General features: G+C 42.9%; 3 protein-coding genes and 2 long non-coding RNA genes across 5 annotated transcripts in view; 2 read left to right on the forward strand and 3 right to left on the reverse strand.

Moving 5' to 3' along the window:
* Positions 1–35: 35 nt before the first annotated feature.
* Positions 36–4,779, reverse strand: gclm (glutamate-cysteine ligase, modifier subunit). Its single transcript, XM_049725948.2, has 7 exons — positions 4,462–4,779; positions 3,430–3,492; positions 2,180–2,264; positions 1,957–2,013; positions 1,691–1,893; positions 1,482–1,596; positions 36–1,306 (listed from the first exon to the last, which is right to left on the reverse strand). Exons 1-7 carry the CDS (start codon positions 4,594–4,596, stop codon positions 1,137–1,139), a joined length of 828 nt encoding a protein of 275 aa, XP_049581905.1. The 5' UTR covers positions 4,597–4,779; the 3' UTR covers positions 36–1,136.
* A 118-nt stretch (positions 4,780–4,897) lies between these two features.
* Positions 4,898–5,745, forward strand: LOC137840661 (uncharacterized). The gene is made up of 2 exons (XR_011087503.1): positions 4,898–5,197; positions 5,486–5,745. It is a non-coding gene; the product is annotated as an uncharacterized lncRNA (long non-coding RNA).
* A 964-nt stretch (positions 5,746–6,709) lies between these two features.
* On the reverse strand, positions 6,710–9,635 carry dmrta2 (DMRT-like family A2). The gene is made up of 2 exons (XM_049725894.2): positions 9,176–9,635; positions 6,710–8,204 (listed from the first exon to the last, which is right to left on the reverse strand). The coding sequence occupies exons 1-2, from the start codon at positions 9,633–9,635 to the stop codon at positions 7,288–7,290; spliced, it is 1,377 nt and encodes a 458-aa protein (XP_049581851.1). The 3' UTR covers positions 6,710–7,287.
* A 403-nt stretch (positions 9,636–10,038) lies between these two features.
* LOC137840660 (uncharacterized) lies at positions 10,039–12,029 on the forward strand. Its single transcript, XR_011087502.1, has 2 exons — positions 10,039–10,178; positions 10,888–12,029. It is a non-coding gene; the product is annotated as an uncharacterized lncRNA (long non-coding RNA).
* A 5,242-nt stretch (positions 12,030–17,271) lies between these two features.
* The window catches only part of faf1 (Fas (TNFRSF6) associated factor 1), a 36,508-nt gene continuing 28,760 nt past the window's right edge, over positions 17,272–25,019 (reverse strand). The window contains exons 17-19 of the mRNA XM_049725856.2: positions 24,917–24,994; positions 22,531–22,746; positions 17,272–17,899 (exon numbers count right to left, since the gene is read on the reverse strand). Of these exons, the coding sequence (XP_049581813.1) occupies positions 17,816–17,899; positions 22,531–22,746; positions 24,917–24,994 (378 nt within the window). The 3' untranslated portion in view covers positions 17,272–17,815. The remainder of the gene's footprint in view (positions 17,900–22,530; positions 22,747–24,916; positions 24,995–25,019) is intronic.

A 25,019-nucleotide genomic window follows, 5' to 3' on the forward strand; every position in this document is an offset into this window, starting at 1 on the left:
AATGTCTAAAACAATTGAGATCAACACCAACAATGTTTTGATTTAACATACAGTTTAATAAAGACCATTTTTGACAAACAAATGACAGTATATGGATGTTTCCAGTACAGCAGTGATATTTTCAAGTGATTTACTGGATCAAGCAAGTTTTAACTCATAAATAAAAATGCCTTAGAAAATATATTTCCGTACCTTTAAAGATATTAAAGGGGAAAAACAGATGATATCAATTACAACCTAATCTCAAAATACGAATTTAATCTCTTGACAAATGACGTGAATGTTATCCCTGGCAACAAATCAATAAATGTTGGAGTAAAAAATATCTAGCTGAGCTTCCAATGGTAAAAATGTATCTGAGTTAGGGCATTTTTCATAAATGAGGAATGCAAATTAGTCTGAAAAAGAAAATCTTGCAATTAAATCTGACCTTCATAATCCATTCGTCTAACAATACAAATCATCAGAAGAAAAAAAATCAACAGTTTTTTTGTACAGACATTTGGTGACATTACGAAACGTTGATAAAAACATGAACATGAGATCTGATGCAATGAGACACTTCACATTTGAAGACGGTTGAGGAAATCATTACATAACCCAACAGTAAAGCCACAAGTCACAAGGTGACAATCAGTCACTCAAACTACCTTTTACGTCACAGAAATATTCATTGTACCGGATGAATTTTGATATCTGCACACCTCATCAACTATAAAATCCGATGATGCGTTAAAAGTCTTAGAGGTACGCTTTGTGTCCAGCCACATTGTTATGTGCACAATGCATGTTGCTGGAAAAAGGCCCACTTTTGGACACTCCTCAACAATTTAGCGATATAGGGGCTTTTTGGTGAACTTGTGTTTTGGTAAACTTATTGTGCAAAACTGAGCTTCTCTGGCAAGTAGCTGAACAGTAAAACTCACAAAGCCCAAAATCACTAAATCTTTGTTACGAGTGCTGTTTTTTTTTTTCTCCCAAATGATTCAGCTAAAAAATGCCGACCTCATACAAATCTCGAGAGTATGTGACAGTAAATGTATGATAGGCTGTGTTCCATGTTTGCAGAGCTGTTACTTTGCATGTGGTCGTGAATGGAAAAGATGACAAATGGCTTCATCCCTCGCTTGCCTCCGCTAGAGTTCCGCCTTCCTGGCGCTGAACAGGTAGCCCATGGCCTTGATGATGCCGCGACTCTTGACGATGACGGAGTAGCGAAGGAGCCACTCTAGCCTCCAGTCGGCCGCGCTCGCGTGCTGCGTTCCCTCCTGCATCGCCTCCTGGAAGGTGGCCGCTGATATCAACTCTGCGTGGAAATGACAGCGGTTACTTCTCCAATCGAGTTCGGAGTTCCCTAATTTAACTCTCTGGTCACAATTCCTCAATCGAGCCATTTTGCCCTAAGGTAGGTGACCATTGAGCAATGGAAAAAAAATATATATATATACTATAAGAAACAAAACTGAAAAAGATATGCTCACCCGCAGGATCGTTGTGTGTGAGAAGCTGGATGTCAAACTCTTTGGCGAAGGCGGTCAGCTCGGGGGGCATCACGCAGCAGGAGGCCAGGTTCACTTGGTTGCTGCTGGGCTTGACCTGGACAACAACAAGGCACACACACCCACAAACAATAAATTGCGTTCCCATTTTTTTTTTTTTTTTTTTTTTGCACATGACATTTGCAACAGACCTGAGCCCAGATGTAAAGCTGCTCCAGCAGGTCCTTGTCCAGGTCGGAAGTTCCGATAGCGGCGATCCTCTGGCTGCGGACGAGCGCCTCCAGCTCCTCCCACGCCGGCTGAAGGGGAGCCAGCGTTTGGACGTCGCCGCTAAGGAGCCTTCGCGGCGCGATGATAACAGAGTCCAGCTGGGACACAGCCAACGTCTGACAGGCTAGAAAGAAAAGATACAGTCGATGACGGTGTCATTTCATTTCTAAATATTACTCTTTCTTACCCATCTCTACTGCATCTCTGATGGACGACTGATCCGACTCGAAGAGGAACAGCTTGGCTGCCGAAACAAAGCCACATGTGGAAGCAATTAAGTGAGCGGCCGCTTAAGCTCATATTTAAAAAAAAAAAAATGCTTAAATTATAGAAAATCCAATTGAAGGTATTTTAAGACAATGAGAGTTAAGTTGAACATATGCCATGCTAAGATTGTTTAAGCTACAAACCTGACACCTTAAGCTCCTCCCTCTCCTCAGGTATGATTGCATCTGTGGCCTGGGGGATGTTACAGTCCAATGTGTCGGGTAAATCCTACAAAAACAAAAAAAAGTTGCTTTAACTCGCTGAGCAGCGCTTGGCCCTCGCAAGCTTTCTGACCAATGGGAAGCAGATTATTAGGTTGCATTGCTTTGTTGTTTTAGAAGCTGTGCAGAGTTACTCTGGCACAGCGTGTTGTAAAGAAGTCCGACCCTGAACGAGAGCCCCTATTGTGGATATCAAAAGTCTAAACACCCCTGTTGAAATGCATCAAACTGAATGCATTTAATGGTACAGAATATGTGATGGCTTGGAAAATTATTTTGTACCCCTTTCCCGACAACAAAACCCGCTTTGACGCTGTGGAAACTCACTTCTGATCACGGCTTGTGCTCTTATAAAAAGATCTCGGAAAAAGCAGACGAGGACATCTGAGTTTTAGCCAGGGTAAAAAAAGAGGCAATGTAAATGGTGGGAGGTGTGCTGACTCCCATTTACTGTAATACATGTCTGAAAAATGTGGATGGTAGAATCTGACCGCAGCCACATGGCCCAGTTATGAGGATTCTTTTATTCCAGTCAAGTGGTGCAAGTCATAAGTCACGAGTGTGAATTTTGAACTGATTTTTTTTCATCCTATTACAAAAACATGGGGTATGTAGGCTTTTATTCTCTATTTTCCGAACCCCACTCGAGGGACAGCTGACTGTATACTGTGACTATATACATCCGACTCTTATAACTTAACTACATTGCCATTTGAATCCAGTGGGATGATTAGCATATCTGAGGTATGTGTCCACCTGACCAAACACACACACAGACACACTAAATGAAGTATCACTCGCTTCTTCTTTGTTGCTTATCTTGGGTTCTATAATAAGACGGCAATGAACTGTTTCACCTCCCCCCATTCATTGTAACAGACAGATGAGACTTTTTGGAATGGCGCCTCAGACGACTGTCTAGTATTGCATGAACAATGGCCATGACAGCTTCTTTTCAGGCATCCTTTGAAGTCCGTCACACCAGTTGTTATGTCGAAATCCTGCTGTCCGACCGTGTGGAACCTCGCCCCATAAGGCAAATACAACTAATCAGTTTGGTCTTCAATTCAAACATTATGCTTCCTTCCTCACAAGATACTTATGTTTCCATGGTTCTCGAGGACTAAAAAAGCCACCCCAAACACCGATGTGAGTAATAATGGTCACCTCACCTCAGTCGGTCCTTCTATTGTGGAGAACCAGCTGCTCAGCGTAGCCTGAATGCATTCTTGAAGCTGAGAAAGACAAACAGAGCTTGCTCATTTCATACGTAGCCGAATTTCGACAAACCTGATGATTCCAATAATATTTCCTGACAAGTGATGAGGAGACATTTACAGTAGACTGCAAGATCAAGACCATGTTTCTCCACTTGACTTGTGCGGGCATGTATTATAAAGCATAGCAAGTGGATGACTGTTACGCCATCCAATTTACCATTTCGCTGAGGTTCAAAGGGCGTGGAGGCCAGCTGCATAAAGAATGCAACACTTGGTTATAAATCAATGCTCAGGGTCAATGCTGTTGCAGAATCAGACTATACGTATGGGCGAGAAGAGTTATGGTTAGTGCTTGGGTTTCGTACAGTTTACCGAGTTAGGCGGTGAGGTGAGTGTTTTGAGCCTGGGGCAGGGTTTATAGTTAGTGTTTAAAGATAGGCTTAGGTTTACAACTGAAGGTGTAATGATATAGATTATGATGTATTCTAAAATGATATATATAATGGCAGACAGAGCTGGCTTGTGCTGTCAAGTTTTTCCAGTCAACCAAACTAAGGAGCGTTGATGCAAATGATAAAATGACATCCAGGACGGGATGTTAATGAAGTTACGTAACCTAACCTCATTCATAATATATCAGTGGTTAGAAACCTGGTGCCCACGTGAGTCGTAAAGGTCAAAAATAGGGAAATGATTAGGCCTTTTGATGTGGAAGGGAGCATTTGAAAAGGTACATACTTGCAGGTATTTACTGAGTAAATTTGTTTTGTATAGTTAAGTCAAACTGAGAGTCGTTCGCGTTCGACTTACAACCAGTGAATGTTGGGGGCGTCATGTTGAGAGCGACAATTTTCTTCCTCTTTAGTAAATGTTGACATAATAAGTCTCAACGTCAGGCATGTTTCCCCTCTAAGGCTGTTAGCACACCTGCTCCGCTAGCTACTCGGACGCTCGCTCGGTCAAAGGTATTAAAGAGAAGTTTACCTCCTCGCTGGGGGAACATGGACATTTCTTCGTCAAGCGGGCTCTGTTGACTAAATTTCCCGTGTGGAGCCTGAGCGTCTTCGCGTGGCTCAGCAGGCTCCCCTTCGCCTCCGCGTTAGTGTTGTGAGGATCCATGTGTGCCGTCTTTTGTAGGGAGGAAAAAGCGTCCGACGCGACGAAACGTGGCAACCAAGAGCAGGGGGGAGAGGGGGGGGCTTGCCTTATACTATTTATATGACTGCACCTTCTGAGAAGTGACCAATAGAATAGTAACGCAAGGGTGCAATGGAAATAAAACGTAGTCACGATGACTTGCTGCTTCGGTTACTTGTTTACACAGCTATGGGGGGCGGAGGTAAAAGCCGGCCGGGTTACGCCCACCGGAGGTGTGGCCAAGTCACGTCAGACAATTTGCATGGCTATTATTTTATTTGCTTTTTTATTTGACTTGATTTTCAGCCAACAAATTTGAAACGATATTAAGGTTTTTTTAGGCGTAACATTTTGGAAAAAAATGCGTCAAATTCTTTAATACCCTGGACACACCGGAAAAGGAATGATTTAAAAAATTATATATATAGCTTTGTTGAACAAAAGACATTCACAATGAGTATACGTATCCAAAAAGTACAAAAACTGTGATGTCACTTGCGGTGAAGTCTGTGGGGCGATGGACGTGATTCTCCTTTCTGACTTTGGGACTTGATTTGGACCACGTCAAATATTTGGCTGCACCGTGTGTTGTGCATAGTAGGCTCAAGAGCTCATCAAAAAGGATCGTTGTGTAACTAATCGGGTAGTGAGGTTGTTGCGTTGCGACATAGTACACGCACGGTTTGTGTTCAAGGTGGAATGAAGAATTTAGGAGGAAGTGTCAGATTTCAAGATAGTCATAGTTGTTTCACATGGTGCTGTGGCGCCCTCTAGTGGACAAAGAGAATATCGTCAACATGTTGGAGTTGGAAATAGACAACAAAATATATTTTTTTACAACAGAATATGTTTCTTTGTCTGGCCTTCCCAGGTTGTACACCAGAGAACCCAGTCCATCCTACTGGGAGCAGATCCACAGCAGAGTCCAGAAGATTCTTCTGATGCACAGAGTACCCTTGGACATCGAGTAACTTTCTGATCTCAATGTTAGAGAACTGACCTGTTGTTGCACCAGGAAGATGGTTGTGAAGTTCCTTTGCTTTAATGCAATTTTAGTTGATTGCAATCATGCAAGGAATATTTTTTATGGATTTCACAGAGCAAATCAAAACAAATAAAATGGTAAAATAATTCCAAGCCTCGTTTCTGTTTTTAATTACTGGTTTGAATTTTCCCATTGACTTATTAAAGTCAATTGGACAAAACATTAGCCAATGAACTGCAAGTCTGGTCATGTTACTAACCTCCGGAACTCGGCATCAGCCAGCAACTCCTCCACCATTGTCCTCTTCCGTTGCTTCTTGGGAATGCGGGAGTGATAGAAGTCGATGACGCTGTCCTCCACAGTGGCCACCTGCACCCCAGCACAAAAAAGCACATGAAACATCACGCAAACTTGCAATATATCCATGTGCTGGCACCAAGTAGCCAGCAGGAGGTGCCAAAGTTCTTTGCAAAATTTTGACTTCATTTTCTAAGAAAGCTTTGTTATACATGGTCTTTGAAAAAAAAAAGGCCTTACTAGTATATATACATGGTCTGTTTTTTTAGTACAAAAAAAAGTCTTGAAGTGTTTCTTTTTTTACTGCAATTAGAAGTTTTATTATACATGGTCATCTTTTTAGTAAAGAAAAAAACTTACTTTACGCGGTAATTTCTTTTTAACTAAAAAAAATCCTTACTATACATGGTCATTTTTTAGTAAAGACAAAGCCTTACTTTACGTAGTCATTTTTTACCCCCAAAAAAAAGCCTTATAATACATGTTTGTTTTTTATCCAAAAAAAAAACACACCTACAGGCAATCAGGAGTGCTCAATCTGACTAAGCATGTTTGGGGATGTGGAAGGATATCAGAGTCCTCAGGGAACCCCCACTTAGACACAGGGAGAACATGCAAACTCCATACGGGGAGGGCTGGAGGTGGAATCAAACTCATATCCCTTGAACTGTGAGGCGGACGTGCTAACCCAGGTTTATTTCAATTTTCGTGTGTTCATTTTAAAACAAAAATCAATTATCTGTTTCCTAACAAAGTATTCAAAAGAGACACGGGCATCACAACGGTGATGGTAGGATTTTTTTTTTTAAAATAACATTTATTCTTCCCAGCATATTCATACAACGTGACAGCACGTTTCAAGAGCAACAGACTTGATTTTGCACTTTGTCACTAAAAGATTAAATGAAAGAAGTCAAAGTAGCGCCGCGAAGGCAGTTGAAAAGAAAGTATATACAAAAACAAAAGTGAAACAATAATTACATAGAAGACAAAATGTCCTTTCATGTAGTTTTTCTTTACATTATATCAATTCATTACATCTTAAAAGGGTTAATATGCGCCAGTTAGAATAACTTAATGAGTCTCTGCAGTTTAATTTGGAAAACGTTTAATTGATTTTTCAACCGCTGTTTAAAACATTATTTAAACATGATTTGCAATTTTTCTTTTTCAATATCCTGCAGAATTTTCATGGAATTTAGAGAATTTAAGATAAAGTCAAATGAGTCTCTTGACTACAAGCCAGATTTATTTACAGTTGCCCACAGCCAAAAACACAACAATTTTTTTTTTTTGCCAACATTCAAACACTTGTGGCCACAAATACAATGGAATCTGTGTGTTTACTGTGTTTACTATGCGTGTGTGTGTGGGTGTGTGTATGTGTGCAGTCACTGTTTGTCCGGCGTGTTGTTGACCAGAGGCCCGTACAGGCCTCCAGCGTAGCCCTGCTCCTTGTGCAACATCGTCCTGTCCCGGATGAGGTCGCTGAAGGCATAGTCCATCGGGGGTCTGAAGCCCAGGGTGGGCATGAGGCCTGTGGTAGAGTAGGGCGTCATGAAGGCCAGGCCGCGGCTATGCGCTGAGTAGGCCAGCCGCAACGGGTTGAGTCCCAGGTGGGTTCCTAGCGGGTAGGCGCTCGGCTCAGCTCCGAAGTGGGGGGCATTGGGCTGCAGGGGCGAGAAGGCCGAGCGGTTGCTGAGCGTCATGGCACCGGGCAGCATGGGGCGAGTTGGGGCTGGAGCCGAGGAAGACGAGGAGGTGGAAGGAGGTGGCTGCGAGCTTTGCAGCAGCCTCTCCGCGCTCCAAGTCTCCTCGGAGCTGGACTTGTGCTGGGCGCCCTGGGTCGGGTTATTGAGGATCTGCTCGATGGCCTGCACCACATCCTTGCCACAGCCCTGCAGGACAAGCTCTAGCACGCTGCGCTTGTGGTTGGGGAACACCCGGGTGAGGATGTCGAGGGCGTGCATTTGCCTGGGGCCCGCGGAGGACGGCGACGGGGACGGCGAAGGCTCCCGCTCGTCCTTGTCAGTCTCGGAACCGGAGTCCGAGCACAGGGAGCTGACGGACCTGCAGGGAGTCTCGCCGCCGTCTTTCGAAGGCTTGGTCACCGGCGAGTGGATGAACGACTCGCTGTCTCCGTTCTCGGAGCCGTAAGCTCCGCCTCCTCCGTGGCGAGCGTCTGGAGATGAAAGGCCCGGGGCGTCGCTCTCTGCGGGCGTCTGCGTGCCGCCAGCCTGCTGTGGCGTGGAAGGGCCAGATGCTTGACCCTTTGGGAACAAGTCGAATTTCTGCACGCTCGAGTCAGCTGAAAAAAAATTGGGGGAAATATCAGTACAGGCCATTTTTCAAATTTCTAATGAAATAAAATTTTAAAGGGCTCCATAAAGTGTTTCTAGTGATAATAATTTTATTGTATTTGTTCACTCTGTCTGAGAGGTAGGTTATTACCTCAAGAGTTATTGTATGTGAGACAGATGTGCTTATGGGGACAAAATATTAAAACGATTATTTACTGTGCTTGTGGCTTGCTTGCATCACAATAATATTTCCTCATAAGGTCACCAAAATATTAGAAACAGCTCTCAGTGCGACCACAACGTACTGTTAAATGAACACTTTTCAATATTGATAATTCAGATATGTGACAATTGTAATCTCTGTAAAGGCAGATTTTTTTTTTGTTAACGAGAGACTCAATTTAAGATTAAAAATTAATCTTAAAAATAATTATTTTGGGAAGCAGCAAAATAGTTACGTATTTTACATCGCAAAATTGTACTTTCTCACCGACTTAGATTTTTTATTTACAGCAAATTTTGTTTAACGAATTTGAAAGAATCCATCTCATCACATTTTTCATTTTCGTTGCAAAAAAATAAAATAACGTTATAAAATTTCCTTTGCTTCGCTTCAGGAAAGGAAAACGAGAATGCACATCCACGCAGTAATTTGGTTGAAATACAAAAAAATCTGTCAGAGGCTCATGATAAACATACAGAATATAACTAACTTATATATTATATTACAGTTAACCCTTAAAACGAATTATGTTGGGTTCTTTTTAACTTTTTAAGAGAATATATTGATACATTACGGATTGCACCCTTGGATGCTATCCTATAACGAAAGGGTCGTCATCCTCCTTTTTGGACTGGAAGCACATGTATTTTTCACGAGAGGATATTTATAATATCGATAACGGGGGGTGGGGGGCGCACACTCAAACACAATGCAAAAGTGCACGAAGCAATGAGCCATTATGGCAGGAAGCCTCACCGGAGTTGCTGTTGTCGCTGCCCACCGAGGCAAAGACCTCGTAGCCCGGCCTGGGCGGGATGATGCCGTTGGCAGCGGCGAGGGCGAGTCCCTCGGCGGTGCCGTAGAGCAGCTGCAGCTCCCGGGCTTCGTTCTCCTCCTGCGCTTGCTGCCTGCGCAGCGCCACCTGGGCCGCCATGACTCGCTGCCTCTCGGCGATCAACGTGCACTTGGCGCACATGCAGTCCTTCCAGCGGCAGTAGCGCTTGTGACCCTTCAGGGCCGACACCACGCCGTGGTTGCGGCACCGCGCGCACTTGGGCGTGCGCGGGTACTTGTCGGCAGCGCGCAACAGGAGCGGCGGCCCGCGCAGGAGGCTGCCCGCCATGGACACCGGGATAGAAGCCACCGCGGCCACTTGAGCGGCGGAGACCGAGGCCGACGAGGAGACGGCGGGCTGCATCTCCGCTCTGAGATCCATTGCTGGCTGAATGAACGTGAGCGATTCCGCGGAGCGCTTCTACCGCATCGACCGAGTGATGATAATCGTTGAAATCGCCCCCCGAAAAAGAGGAGCTCCGGGACGAGCGCGTGCGTGTACGTGCGTGTGAGACACTAACTTCCTCCAGAGAGCGTCAGTGGCTACAGAGCGCTCTCTCCCTTCACTATTGTTGCGCTCACGTTTTCATTAGAGCAATTTGACAACAATGTGGCGCCTGTCATTGGCCAAAAGGGGAGGCGGCGTTCTGATTGGCTGCCTTCCTTTTTCAACTGTGTCCACCTGAGTTCTTCTTCTTTCTCTTTTTATTTTTTTTATCCCCCCCCCCTTCCCAAACTCCGATATCAAGTGTTAAGAATGTGAAGGGAGTTCCCACAAAGCTCAAGTTGGATGCAGCCTGTTTCCAAAAAAGACATCAAATCTTATATCACTCGAGTCACTTTTAGTAATAGTACTTATCACAAGTGTGGGTTGCTATTTATAGTTCTCTTAATTAATGATGACGCTTCCGTCTTCCGCCTGGTGGTAAGTAGCACCTTTTTTTCTTTTGTTAGTTAATCAACTAATACGTTATTAAATTGTGTCATCAATTCGAAATTATTTTGTGCAATAGGCGATTGAAAATTCGTATGTATTTTGGGGGGCGTACGGGCGTTACATAATTACTTTCGAATAAAGGCAAAATATTCGAAGAGTTATTGCAATTTGTTAAGGTTCTATTTTTTTCGAATCGATTCTGCATGTCTTTTTTGTATTGGGTGTTTTTACATGATCCTATACTATTTGTGTTATTATTATTCTTTGATGCATTCTTATTTATAGTAATTTAAGCAGTACTGATTAGATTCTGCTTTTGCTCCGGCGAAATGTCACTCAATTTCATACTGTTATCGTAATGTAAGTAGATGAATAAAAATGCGTCTATACATGAGACTATAAATAAGTTAATACTCATAATAATTTTTACAATAATCTATATATATATATGTGTGTGTGTTTTATTCATGCAGTTAACATTCTTATTTTTCAGGGGGAAAAATGGCATGACTGATTGTTATAATAATGATTATGATTTTTCTCAGTATTATTATTGGTATTACTGTTGTATAAATACCCTCAAGAATAACCGTACATTTTAAGTGTTTCTTGGAGTCAGACAGGTATACAGTAAAATAGAATTTAAAAAATATATATTAACACAAACACCTGCTCACTCCCTCACGTATTGACGCAGCTATATGAAGAAGCGTGTGTTGATGACTACAAGTGAACAACACCGAGGAGGTGCAGATGAAGAAGAAAACGGCCTCCCTCCCTCGATCCTCCCTCCCTCCTTCCTTCCATCCATCCAGCCATCCATCCATCCATCCTCCTCTTTGTTTACTCGGTGAATCACTGTAAGCAAATGCCATCTGTTTCCTCATCTGCACCTTAATTACCCAGCCAACAGGCTAATGGAGACGATATTAAAACGACATCTTTTTGACATTCAAAGTAATTATGTGCCCGGACCGCTGCTGCATGACGGGAAGGAGACGACTTGATGCCTTTGAAAATAAAAACAACCTGCATGTACTATTTTCCCCGTTTAGACTTCATGGAGCTGTTGCAATTTTACGAGTGGAAAGCAGGTCACATTATTAGGAACACCTGCGCATTTCATTAATAGGGGCCAATATTTTACAGCATTTTAGCGGTATAGGCAAATATTTTGTTCCCGTTATAAAATGTAAAAAAAAAAAGTCAAATAACTTGTGCTTGTATTCACTCTACACACACTGGTCATATCATTAGGTACAGCAGCAGAACGCAGTAACAGGAACTAACCCTGCAAGAAATATAAATGCTAATGCGGGTTTGTCGTTTTCATAAGCCACAATCACTGTCCAATCAATGTTTTTTTTTTTGTTAAAATTAGCTACTTTTGAGTTTTTCTCACCTCAAACAGTAACATTTCGAAAGTCCGATCTTGAGTTTAGAACAAGTGAACATGGTCGCGTTGTCCATGCTATACCTGCTCTGACACTTTAAGACTTCAACCACTTTCCAATTATGCAACCCATAATTTAAGTATCGTTTTGATTCATTTTTGCACATACACTTTCATAGAAAAAATAAACTTTAAAGTTCAAACATATGCATCAAGAAAGAGGAAAAATTGTTCATTAATTACCATGTGTTTAAATGCGCCTCCCGAAAAGGAAATTAACTACTACGATCAACTTGTTGTGCAGCTTCCAAAATTTGGTGATATCAGAACGATACTTAGATCGGTAAGGAATGTAATTCTAACACTGTAAAGGCATGCGCATGCAGCGGACTCCCGTACATTCACGGATACGCATTCGCGGACTACAAAAAAAAAAAAAAAAAGAACGTGCGATCATAATTTCTGCAAATTGAAAATATGAGAAAACACTTTTGGTGGATTTTTTTCCCTTAATGTTAAATAAATAAATAAATAAATAAATAAATACATAAAAGGAAAAAGTGTTGGTAAACACCGCAATAGATGGTGCAGGTGTAGCACACGTTCGGCGGAACTCATCAGGCAGCGGTTCAAGACGTACAAGCTTTTGATGAGTATCTTTAAAAAAAAAAAGCATTATGATAGGGATTACGCCGTCCATTCTTCCAGCAGGCCAATTAAAAATGCCCCCCGCGCATTAAAAGTGACCGAGCACCACCAATGGTCTTTGAAGCGCTTCATTAGGCCCATGCAGCCACCAAAAGCGCGCCCGGGCTTTCATTTCATTGAGTGAGGCTCCAGATGAGTAGTTTTTAACACCTTTTTAAGGGGACAACAAAAGGCCCATGCTTGACCCGACATATGTAGCAGCATGTTTCCGCTGCCCCGCACCCCCGATGAGCGGCCGCGGTCTGTCCCGCTGACGACAGCCCAGCTTGCCTGCCACCCCGACCGGGCTGGCTTCCCCCTGCCACGCCGTGGCTGCCGGCCGACCGGCCGACAGCCGCACGTTAAAGTAGCGCTTGCAGAGAAAAGAAGCTTACTTTTGTGTTGTTACTTGAGGTGGTTAAAGTATTAGGTGCGCTTTGTACTTAACGTCTTTGTTTAAATCACCGAGCCTATTATATTCCACGAGGAATAAAAGAAAAAGGTTTCAGAAAAGAAAAATAACAATGACGAAGTAGCCGTACTTTGTTAGCCATTAAAAAAAAAAAAAAAAGCTTAACGTCACTTAATGAGAAAACTGTGGTTAATTTTCAAACTCTGAAATTCAATTCAATCTTCAATTAAATGTTGGGATATTTAAACATATAATCAAAATATTGAAGAAAGTAATTTAAGGCACAATAACAATAGAAAACAGCTACAGTGTGCGGATAAATTGATAGCAAGGTAAATTTAGCCAATTAGAAGGAAATCGTTTTGCGCGGGGGAAAAAAGGGCAACAAATACAAGAAAATGCATAATTGGAAGAATTTATGGTAGAGTTAATTCGTGCCCGTGCATGGCATATGAATATTTTAAATATTTTAAAAGCTCCACGAATTGCTGGTCGCGCACGCACGCACACAAGCACACAATGGCGTTTTTGTGGCTTGGAGCTAGGTTGGCAGGGATTATCTTTGTTTAATGAATGGGCTACAAGTATTCATCAACACGGCCAGATTATTGGACTCTGCAGCTCTGCCTTCAGTGAGGGCGCATAACTGCAGTGTGTGTGTGTGTGTAACCAATTAAAAGGCGCGCGCACGAAGACACGCGCGCGCACGCTCTCTCTGCAGCTTCTGTGTCCCTCCACATCTGCTTCCCTTTCTGCGGCAGAGCTGTGAATAGACGCTCATTGAGATCACAGATGGAGGATGGCTTTCTTTTTGCGGGAAATTTGAGAAACACTATTGTCCCCAATCCAAACTCTATGTGTTGTCGCACAATGGCGCCGCCTTTGAGTGGGCCCGCTTCAATTGGCCTTGTTTTTGAAACTTCAAGTGTTCTGCACAAAGATTTGGCTCTCCTAAATGTCCACTGCTGCCTCCCACTGCATGCACGGTGTGTGTGTGCGTGTGCTAAATTAATATGAAGCTATAAATTACTCCCCTCCACGCCACTGCACACATTCACAACCCCAAGCGGCCCGTTTATTGCTTTATCAGACTTCTCCGTAAGAGGAACAGTGCAAATTGATGGGTGTATTTTCATTAAGAGAGGAATTTATTACACAAATGGTGCTTTAATAAGCACGTGAGGTTAAAGTCGGAAGGGGAGATTGTAGGAATTAGCTTTTAAATATAGAAGTAAAACAATACTTTTTTGGGTACGGAGGGATTACAATTAAAAACATATACAAGTGTTTTTTGTTTAAAGATGTAATAAAATTAGCACTCAATGGTAATTATATTATACAGTTAACTGGCACGGTCTAAATGAGGATGTGTTCTTAAAAATGGCAAAAATATGTTTAATTCTTGTTTTGCTTGTTCTTTTTTCTTTTGTTCTTTTAGATACTTCCAAACTATACAAATAAGGCGGGCGTTTGTAAGAATTAAATGAGTCTTCTCCTCTGTATATATTTAGGAATCATACATTGTGGAAAGCCACAAGCATAAACAAAAAGAAAGATTAAAAGTCAAATACCCCTATTACAGGTTCTATAAAATGAACATTGTTTTATAATCTCATGTAATTTATTATTATTTATTTCAAATAAATTATAACAGAAAATATTTGCAATTTGGAGTGGGGATCAATGACACAGTAAAGCAGGAATCCAAAGATTATGAGTTGTTCTAACAATGCCTCATCAAAATGGGACATTACTATGAATGTTGTATGGAAATGATCATCTAAAAAGTAAATACTTGTAAGATTTATTGTAATGCTTTGAAATAATTGACCATGGCAATGATTTAACAAGGTTAAAACAGATATTTGTATGATTTTAACTTTGTTAAATAATGACACTGATGACTGTGAGAACTAAATAAATCAGTGTCTTTACATAAGCATAATCAAAAATGAAATATCACGGGTAAACTTATTTTAAGGTCTGAACAAACAAATGAATTTAATTTCACTCTAAAAAAAATCAACAACTACTTTTATCAATTATGCAAATATAGACTTAGTAGGCTTGACTGTAAAACCAAAAATATTGTTTTTTGATTCTGCAATTTAAAAAATGAATGGTAAAGCCCAAGTTAAATTCTAAATTTGGAAAAGTTGAATTATTGTAATCAGATTGGTTACAGGTCAACTATAGTAGAGAGTGTGTGTGTGTGTGTGCATGCGTGTGTGTGTTTGTGTGTGTGTGCATTGTGTCATTAACAAACAGACACAGACAAGAAAGGGCTGACCCTCCTTTTGTGCCGCCTCCCCAACAGTTTAAGCCTCACAGATTCAGTTGCTTTGGCCTGGGCCCGCCATCTCTGAGAAAGTAAACTGAGGGGCTGACCCTCCAGGTTTAGGCCAGTCTGGGACCCAAAGCGGCAATGCTGTGATTCTGACATCCCCACGCTTCCCACTTCAAAAGGAGGGAGGGGACGTCGCCTGTGTCAGGAATGTTGTTCCCTCGCCAGCCAGCTACATTCTTGACCCCGGCGGGGGCTGCTTAAACATGAGCGCCGCTTTTCCTCCTTTGTGGAGCCCGCGCAGCATCCCGATGTGGCCTTAAGCTCATTAGAGGCCGCGGATCCTCTCGCTGTAAATGTGCAAAGAGGAACCAACCCGCTGATGAAGACATCAAACTCAGATTTGACGCTTGTGTCAAAGAGCGGCTCGACGGACCTGTAACTTACAACGCGCAATTTGATTAGCAGCAAAACTCCGGCTGAAAAACATTGGACTCGAGATTGAAGAAAAAAAAAACTAGTTTGTTTTGATCAGCTGGCACCTGAAGTGACAATTGAACAGGGTGTGTAGACTTTTTATAACCACTGTATTTCTTATTTAGGGATCACCTGCAAAGATTACAATAGAAAATACAGATTTCTCCCAAAAAACTCGATGACCTCGTGAACCACAAAGGGCTAACGGCAACGATTGACGGGAAATATCATTATGTTTCCGAGGCATTTCCGAGTCTGTCAACAGAGGAACATGCCCGAGCACATTGAACGCATCACGCTGCGTGTTAGCAACTGTAATCTTACACTTGACAGGAGATGCACTATGCACGCGCCGTCCCCCCAAGGAAGACTGACAGGCAGACAGACAGACAGCACATGCACCTGTCTGATGGTTGCGTAAACAAACTACACCTTCGCCCTGAGCACGGCATGTCCAACACACACGCACACATTCGACAAGCGTTTTCAGTAATGAAATATCCATTTGCCCCAAAACTGGAATTGCTCCGGAACTGGGGAAATAAAAGACAACTCCCACTGGACTTTCAATGTCAAAATTGAAAGGCAATTTTGAAAAATTCTATTTAAAAAAAAAAAAAAAAAAAGCTGAGACCAATTACCAAAATATGGGATATACGGGTCTTTCTTTAAAATTATTGGTCATGGGGGAAATTTTATGTATCAAAAGTACTAGTGGTACCAGTACTTGGTATTGTTGACTACTGGAGATTTAAGAACTTATACTAGAATGAGTCCGCTACAAATAGTACCTTTGGGGAACAATTCAAAAAGCACACCCAGCACTACAAAGAAAATAAGTAAAAAAATATGCAACACAAAATGCAATTATCTTCTCACGCGAACATGCTGCAAATTGTTATTCATATCTATCGAATGCATCATTCGCCAGTATCGTATCGCCCCTTCGTCACGCATGCTTACTCAGAGGTTATGAATCAATCAAGCGTCACACGCGTGCTGATAAGCAGACAGAAAGTCAGGATTTGCCCCGCGGCTCTTCCTCCAGCCTCGCCCTGCCTTCAACCGAACATCTTGTTTGGCCCGAGCAAAGGATGTGAGCACGTTAACGCCACTCATTCCTCGCGTGAGAAAGCTGACAAAATGCGCACGTGGCAGCGAGAGGAAAAAAACAGCCGTGACTGGAAGGATTGACCTTCTAAACATTCGAAGACACAACAGGATATGGATGACAGCGCTCAGTGAGATTTATCCGATAATTGTCTATTTCACCCGCTAGGATTAAGTGGAAGCCGCTAGAAATCATGTTTGAGACGCAACTAATTCTAAACAGCTTCCAGAATAATAACTGGTTGCTAAAATCATTGGGATTAATCAACAGTATTTTTCTATTTTATTATAATAATATCTCCCCGTTTTTAAGAGATTATGGCTATTTTGGATTACATTGAAAGGTCGTTAGAAGTAAAAGAAATGATTCAGAAACTTGTCCATGAAGTAATATCAGCATTTTCTTGCCAGTATGATATTTTATAAAATGTATAAACTAGCATGTGTGTTGATCCGATACCTGCCTTATTTCAAAGTAGGTCAAAATATAAAATAAGATTAATCCTGATTGTGACAAATTTGTTTCCAGATTCCTGCAGGAGACAAAATGCTCAAATTCATATTTTATATCATGTATAGCAAATTAAAACTAATACAGCAAATATGCAAGAGGGAAACAATTGTGTTGGTTTATGGAGGAGTGGGTGTTAAAAGCAAATTGGGGGGGTATGATGGCAAAAGGGTATGATGGGTGGGTTCAGGGAAATATAGGCGAACATCTCTTCTCGCTGGCTTTTATTGAATCTTTCAAACGCAAAACCACGTGGTAACAAATGAAAAGCAGCCTTGGTTGTATTGAATGTGGGGAATGAGGCGCTCGGGGGGTGGGGGGGGGTAAACAGTGTGTTTCCTGTGACAAAGGTCTGTCTAGTCGGGATCGCCATGCCGCCACTGTGTTGTGTGTGTGTGTGTTTGAGACAAGTGATGACACACAACACACACGATGTGTGTGTGTGTGTGTGTGTGTGCGACTTGCGGAGGAAGAGCAAAAGACAAGATTTTGTTTTTTCTTTTTAAGGGAGGGGGGGTAGTTTTGGGAGACGTTGTGTGCTTGTGATATTGTCTTTGCTCCTCTGTGCAACACTTGTACACCAGACATTGATGTACTATGACCAGGCTGAGGGCAGAGAAGTTTACTTGCACTTGAGTGTCACTGCATGTGCATGCCAGTGTGTGTGTGTGTGTGCGTGTGTGTGAGTGAGTACTGTGGAGACCCAGATGGTTTTGGGCCCATGCTCTTGGCCAGTTCAGTCAGTCACTTTCTACTCTTTGGCCTCCAGGAAGAGAGTCTCCTGTGGAAACAAATTGGCCTCCAGTAGAGTTGATCTCGGATCCAATTGGGTGATCTGTGGCGAGACGGAAAGATTGACACCGTTACCATATGTAAAAAGTCCAAAAGCGCTTTTTCACGCAATTGGCTCGGCTCGACCAGTGGACAATTCGCAGTAAAGCCATCAGGATGCTTGCTAGAGAGAAACATGTTTTCTGTTCTGTGGTTCTGGGCTGAGGAATAATACAGCGCCACCCACCACGGAGCTGATTGAGTTAGCCGACATGAAGGGGGTCTGACCTAAAACAGTCCGACTCTCCCCGACACCCCGTGGGCCTCTTCGCTTATGTGAGCTAATCACTGGAGGGCTTGTGTTACATCGGGCCAATCTAACACCTGGGCTGAATGGCAGGGAGGTGCTGTGACAATGAGATGTGTCCAGGGCTTATCTGATGACTGCTGCGCCGGCCCCTCCGATTAGGAACCTTATTCTAACCGCATAGTGGGATAATTAGGCGATTCCATGTACCTGCTCTGGTGGGTCGGAGGGTAAGCCTAGCGCAGAAAAGGCTGAACTTACAACAAAAAGAGTGACAGGTCAGACACAGACTATTGTAGGCAATGAAACGTGAAATTTGACCATGAACGGGTCACACCTTTGTCCGTCATCGCCCTCCGTATAGAATATAAGACGATCGGTGTAGTCGTAACCTTGAGGTTAGGTGATTTAAATCCGTCGGAACATAATGCCTTTCACAAAAAAATTCACTTTGAAAAGCTATCACTCGAAATGAAATCATAATTTCGATTTTGGCTTCCCATAATTACAAAAACATTCCAATCCAAGAAAAGCAAATTACACACATTGAATATTATTCGTACCGCTTAATATTTACTTTTGAGGAGCTGAAATTCAGAGCATTTGGATAATTTTCAATTCAATAGTTAGTTGTTCCACCTGAGTGTTAAGAGGAACATGTCCGTCTTAGCTTTATACACACACACACACATGAGCAAGTGGCAGAGGGTAAGAAAAATGAAGTCAAGTAAATGAGGTGAAAGTGATGAGGCCATATCGACATCAGGCAAACCTTTGCGTTCCCAAGGGTGTTTGGAAATGTCACACCAACGTGCACAGCGGGCCCTCATCTTTTGATCTCTCTGCCTTCATTTCAACGTGCCATTTAGACACTTGACTTCTCAGCGGGGGTGACAGGAATGCTGGTGCGAGCAGAGATGGGTTGCCATATCACCTCCAGCCCTTCACCTCGTCAACTACCTCAGAGCACTGCGGGGAGTGAATAGCATAACGTGTGTGTGTGTGTGTCTGGGGGGGGGATCTTACAGCCTCCCCGACGGCAGGCTGAAGCACCAACTGGGCTGTTACGTTCCTTTTTCCCTCTCGCCTCGGGAGCGGGGCGTCACAAATGGCTGGCATGCTAATAAGAGCGGCAGGCTGTTGTGACAACACAGCATCAGGTAGGAGTAAATGAGGCTTTGGGGTGGGGCAAAGTGCGTGTGCGCGTACATCTGTCCTTGAACTTCAGATAACTATGTGTGCGTGTTCGCAGGAAAATCTGGATGAGAGTTTTGCGCCAGGGAGCGATGACGAGGAGAAGCGCAGCATCTGACTCTGAAAAGGAAAAGTAGGGAAACAAGATGCCACACTGACACAGGAGACGGGCGCCATCGGTGATTGTTTACATTGTTATCCAATTAACAGACCATAAGCATGGAGGCATCTGTCAACAAACAAAGCTGTTGTTTTGCCGCCGCTCCGCCTAAGCCGTATTCTCTCCTCCTGTGCCGTCGCAGCCTCGCATGAATACGACAGACAAGCTCGGACTTGCCGTTTGTTTCTCAACCTCGCGTCAATAAAGTTTTCAATATCTCCGACTGAATCCGGGACTGTCTGAATCAAGTGAAAAATGGGATTTAAAGAGGCACGCTATTTTTGCAGGTGCTGAAATATCTGAAAATATTTCAAAACAGCACAGCAAATAATTACGACGGTAGCTAAAATTTTGCAACCTCTGACATTAACAATTTTTTTACATTTACAACAGCATTACTATTTTTTATACAGGTCTTCTATTGAATGTCATTTTTTTGCAATCACTGAAAACACTATAAAATTGCCCCCCCCAATTTGTCATTACACAGATTTCTATCACTGTTAAAAGTCAAATTTAACGTGAATCCTAAATACTTAATAATTGCTTTGATTGTAATGTAAAAACATTGAAGTGGCATTCAGCAATGCTCAGCATGACAGGGGGGGAAAAAAAAAAAGGCAAAATAAACATGGGCCCACAAAATGTCCGATCCCACCATAATTAAACGTGCAGCTGAAATAACGCATTTCTAAGAGGCCATTACAGGCCCACAGACGTTAATTAAAACCAAATAGCTTGTCCGTTTTTGAAACCAGTGTTGTGTAGTGTTTATTTGGCCAATTACAAAAGCAGTGGGAGATCATTATCGGCTGCCAGGAGCATTGACGGCACGCCGCGCCGGGGCGGGAACACAAAACAACAGGCGAGTATAGAGAACTTCAAAAGGAAGAGGCGAGCATCGCGCAGACTGAACTGCAAAAAAAATTCAATGTTTCGGTTATTAAATATCCAGTAAGTAAAATATAATAAAAAGAAGGGAAATGTGGGACCGTGTGGCCCGGAGGGGGAAGATGAGAGAGAAGGAAAGCTGAGACAAAGGGAGGGAACGCTGCGGGGATTGAGAGGTGAGGAGGCGGTCGAGGGTAAAACGCAAAGACTGCAGCTTTGAACAAGAAATGATCAGTGCAGACATTTCTAGTTTTCAGCTGTCATAAAACTCCTATTTTATTATTTAGATAAAACACAGCAGAGGAAGCCACTTTGAGTGAATTCAACTACTGTGAAAATAAATTGCTGTCAATGTTTAACTGATAGAAAAAAAAAAAAACATCCGTACAACAGATGTAAAATCTATTCCAGCAGGGTACACGGCTTCTTTTGTGCCGGCTGTTTATTGTTTCAGACTCTCAGGTTTTGTCTAGGAATCATTCTGGAAGTCTGGGGAAGAGAGTACAGTATCAAGAGTGAGGAAAATAATACGTGTTTAGCTGTCTGATGGCTAGAGTAACCGTCTAAACATGTTCACTTTGTAATGAGGGAAGACGACCTCAGGCCTCTTAGCGGAGGCTCGTTGGGCGTATGAAAAAAAGCGGCAAAATTGTTGAATGGCGAGAAGTGAAACATTAAGTCCACCCCCGCTAACCACCACCCCCCCCGCCTTCTTCAAACTTGCAGACAGTCGTAGAAAGGGTTAGTTTCCTGAGCACGGCTAAGCCGCGTACAAATGATGCCAGTGTAAGGCCTGCTGTAGTGCTGAGGAGATAAGCCACTGGGACCCGATCCTAACGAGGAGTCCAAAAAGTGGAGACGGATGGGCACTGATTGGCGCGGCTTTGGAGAGGCAGCTTAAGCAAGAAATTCTACACATTTAATGTGCCTGATGGACTATAATGCATTTTACAGACCTCTTATGTAAAAAAAATAAATCTGACTAATTAATTTTCATTTATTTTTATATATTACCAAAATACACAGATTGAGAACATACTTCCGTCTACTGTTGTTGTTTATTTTGAGTATGTTTCATCTGTAGAGAAAGGGTAGGCAGGGGGGCAAGAGGAGCAGACCCAAACAAAATCATGCCACTCCACGAAGAGGAGGGAGAAGATGTCAACATTTGTGTGGCATTACAAAAGCAATAGTGCTCTATCCTCTGATCCTGGCAGAGCAACAGTGAGAGCGTCTGGACGGGATGGAGGCTTGCGACGCGCTCGCTCATTTAATTACAACTCAGAGCTGCGGGATTAGAACAGGGCCTGTGTTCACAGCCTCATACTGGCGCTTCCATTCATCTGCCTATCACTATTCAGAATTATCATCTTTTCAATATCTACTCCGTGTGTCTTCTTCAACCAGTTCCCCATCAGGCAGCTGAATGATTTTCTCTTCTAAAAAAAACGGTTTTGCTGGAATCGGCGATCTCGGTCTATATAACGAGTTTTACTTCGACGAAGAGAAAATTATAAGTGGCAAAGTTTGCGTTTGCTTGAAAACGCCCATGCATGTGAAGTGTGTGATTGTGGCAAAAAACAAGTGTAAGCTGTGCGTTGTTAATGTGGCCGCTGACTTGTGGTGTTTGTGCCGTACTGGTCTCTAAAGACTGTTGGTGCGCGCTGCCTGGGCAAGCCTACACACACACAGACACACAAACCTCAATGCCGCTACCCCATCCACTCTTGATTAATGGAAATCTCAGCTTTGTTTCCAGCAGCATGGCTAATTAAAGCAGCAGTTAAAACAGTGCTCATTAGCTCGTTACCATAGAGCGTGGCGACCAAGCTCTGTTAATGATTCGGTTGATGCTTGCCGTCAGCACAAGAACCACAACTATTGGTGCTGACAACTGTATCTTCACAGTCATCGTGAACTGTAGTCACAATCGGCACACTAATTGATATGCACGAAAGTGGCGGGATGGACAAATTAGCAGCTAGCTTTTACGCTCACTGAGAGGAATGAACAAAAGGCAGGGATGCAACACAATTAGAAGTCAAGAAAGACAGTAACAAAAGTATTAACAGATGAGAACAAATTTGGAATTTTTTCAGAATTTTACATACGCAAAACTAAGTATGCAAACTACGCAACTCACATTTCTCCGCGGGAAGGTGGTGAGGAGCTTGAACTCGTCGAAGGGGTATCCCTTGGAGGCCACAAAGTCGAAGAGGACCTGGAGCTTACAGCTGCCCAGGAAGCGCCTTTCCAAAAACTCGCCACTGGGCGTGCGGATTCGCAGCTTGCTGACCTGCTCCGACGACTCCTCGCCAGGCTCCGGCGGTAAAGTCTGCTCCAGTGACAAACGTATGGCCTGGCAGAAAGCAAAATGAATGGTCAGCACGGCGGTACATTTGAAAATTTGAGTTCCTTTGTTATAATAAAACATTGGACTAAAACAGTACAAATATGCTTTTGTGCCTCAACACACAGCAGATGCTAACTCTGTCAACTGTAACAGCTGCATGTAAACCTAAAATGTCATTTTGAAAATTCTGGGCACATTTTCCGAGAGTATATGGTAGCGTACAGGTGCATGTTGACCTAAGACAGGGGGGTCTTTACATACAGGTGATGATGAAATGAGGCTGCTGCGCATGTGGTTTGTTTGATGTTTGTTTGCAGTAAAGCAAATAGTCTTCCGAATCAAAAGTAATTCACGATATCAAGGCCGTGTCGACATACGTCATTTTAAACATGTACTTGAAATCAGATTTCTGACATTATGCTCCATTACATAATACCGATGAGTACTTCCACTCAACTAAACCAAAAATTTCAACAGGTATAATAATTATAATTATAATAATTGCTTCGTTGATGAACCTAAAGTTGTTTCTCATCAGTGAAAGGTGTCACAGCCAAATTAGGTGGAGACTACAGATTCTACTTTTACTATGTACATTCAACAAAATGTAACTTTATTGGAACAAAAGGGAACATCATGTCAGATTTTGCAGCAGCGCTGTTCAACTCTGGTGTGTTTGGGCGAAAGCGTTTCAGCTGCTCCCAAGAGCCTCCTCACTTCGTTGTGCCCCCCCGCCCCCCCTCGCTTGTTGTTCCTGTTTGGCCAGCCGGGGAGCATATGCTGTGACAACACGCCCCGGCTTTATTTACACACCATAATGCAATTATATTTCATAAGAGTGTACAACAGTAGCTCATTAGCAGCTTCTGGTGTTGGGTGGGCAGGGTAGCGCTCGCGCCGTCAGCAGCTCCCTCAGGTACACGAGATGATGCTGACTGAGTTAAAGGGGCCCCGGGGACAAGCTAACACACACACAAATAACAGACTGGGGGTGTGTATGAAGGTGGAGGTACAAAAGGAGACCGACCATCAAGCATAAACACCCACACATGCGAGCGGTAGCGTCCCTGAAGAAACCACAGAACACGCGTCTGGTCTGGTGCCGAACTCGGGTTGCTCCGTACAAATAACCCGAGGCGTCTATCTATTTATTCATCAGGCGAACCACAAAAAGCAAACACGTGACAAGTGGCGGCGGTGCAACTGTCCAACAGCTGATCCTGTCCATGTTGTTAACCTTTTAGACATATTAAGACCTCTTCAAAATTTATAAAATAATTTCTTGTTAAGATGATAGAAAGTACACTATCAAAAGAATTAATTCCAGGGTCCAATTTAATCAAAATTCACTTAAAAAATCAAGTAAATCAGAATTCACTTAATTTAAAAAAAAACAAATCAAGTATAACACTGATGGCAACACCACAGACATAATGGACGCGGTGAAGCCGAGACACGGAAATGTGATCTACTCCCGTAAGTTAGGCCGTGTCGTAAAAAAAACCACCAATTCACACACACACACACACAGGTCTACGGTGATATAATCAAGGTGGCCAGCCGGAGACTCTTTTGTTCTTTTCTGTTTAACTTAAGTGACAAATCACCTGAGTGAGTCGGGTCACCCAATACAGCTCGATGCCCTGAGGCGCCATGTCGCTGAGCAAACAGCAATCAGCCGCCACGCCACTATATTACGACGCCGTGCATAACGGCGTTGGTGGCGTCCTGGCAGAACAGTTTTTTTTCCCCCATATGCGTGACAGTGTCTGCCTTGTGTATGTGTGTCTAAGCCCCGACTTGGCATACAATAATTGTTTTCAAGTGAATATATGTGTTTGCGCACACGCCTGCGAGTCTTTTGTTCACTTTGGCTTCAATACGGGTTTGTGTGCTGTACCGATGCAAAGCGGCTAAACAGAACAACAACTGTGTGTAAAGTTGGGTGATATCTGCAGGGGAGAGGCCTCATGGTAATTAAACCACAATGTTCTTCTCAAAAGGTTGCATGCCTGACCACCTTTACTCACGACCAGGCAACAAAACCGCAATTTAATTGAGTTATTGTTGAGAGCTGAGAAAAGAAAAAAAAAGCAGCACGGCAAAACATCCTGCATCTGCGAGGAGAACATGTGACCAAAACTGATAATTGTGTTTAGAGTGTGATGAAAATAACCTCCTTCTCTTCCTCCTGCTCCTTCCTCATCTGTTCTAAGCGAACTTGCTCAGCTTCTTCTCGCTCTTGAGCTTCCCTCTGAAAAGGAAACAAATCATTGCAT

The sequence above is a fragment of the Syngnathus scovelli genome, chromosome 10 (assembly GCF_024217435.2).
Source record: "Syngnathus scovelli strain Florida chromosome 10, RoL_Ssco_1.2, whole genome shotgun sequence".
Lineage (NCBI taxonomy): Eukaryota > Metazoa > Chordata > Actinopteri > Syngnathiformes > Syngnathidae > Syngnathus > Syngnathus scovelli.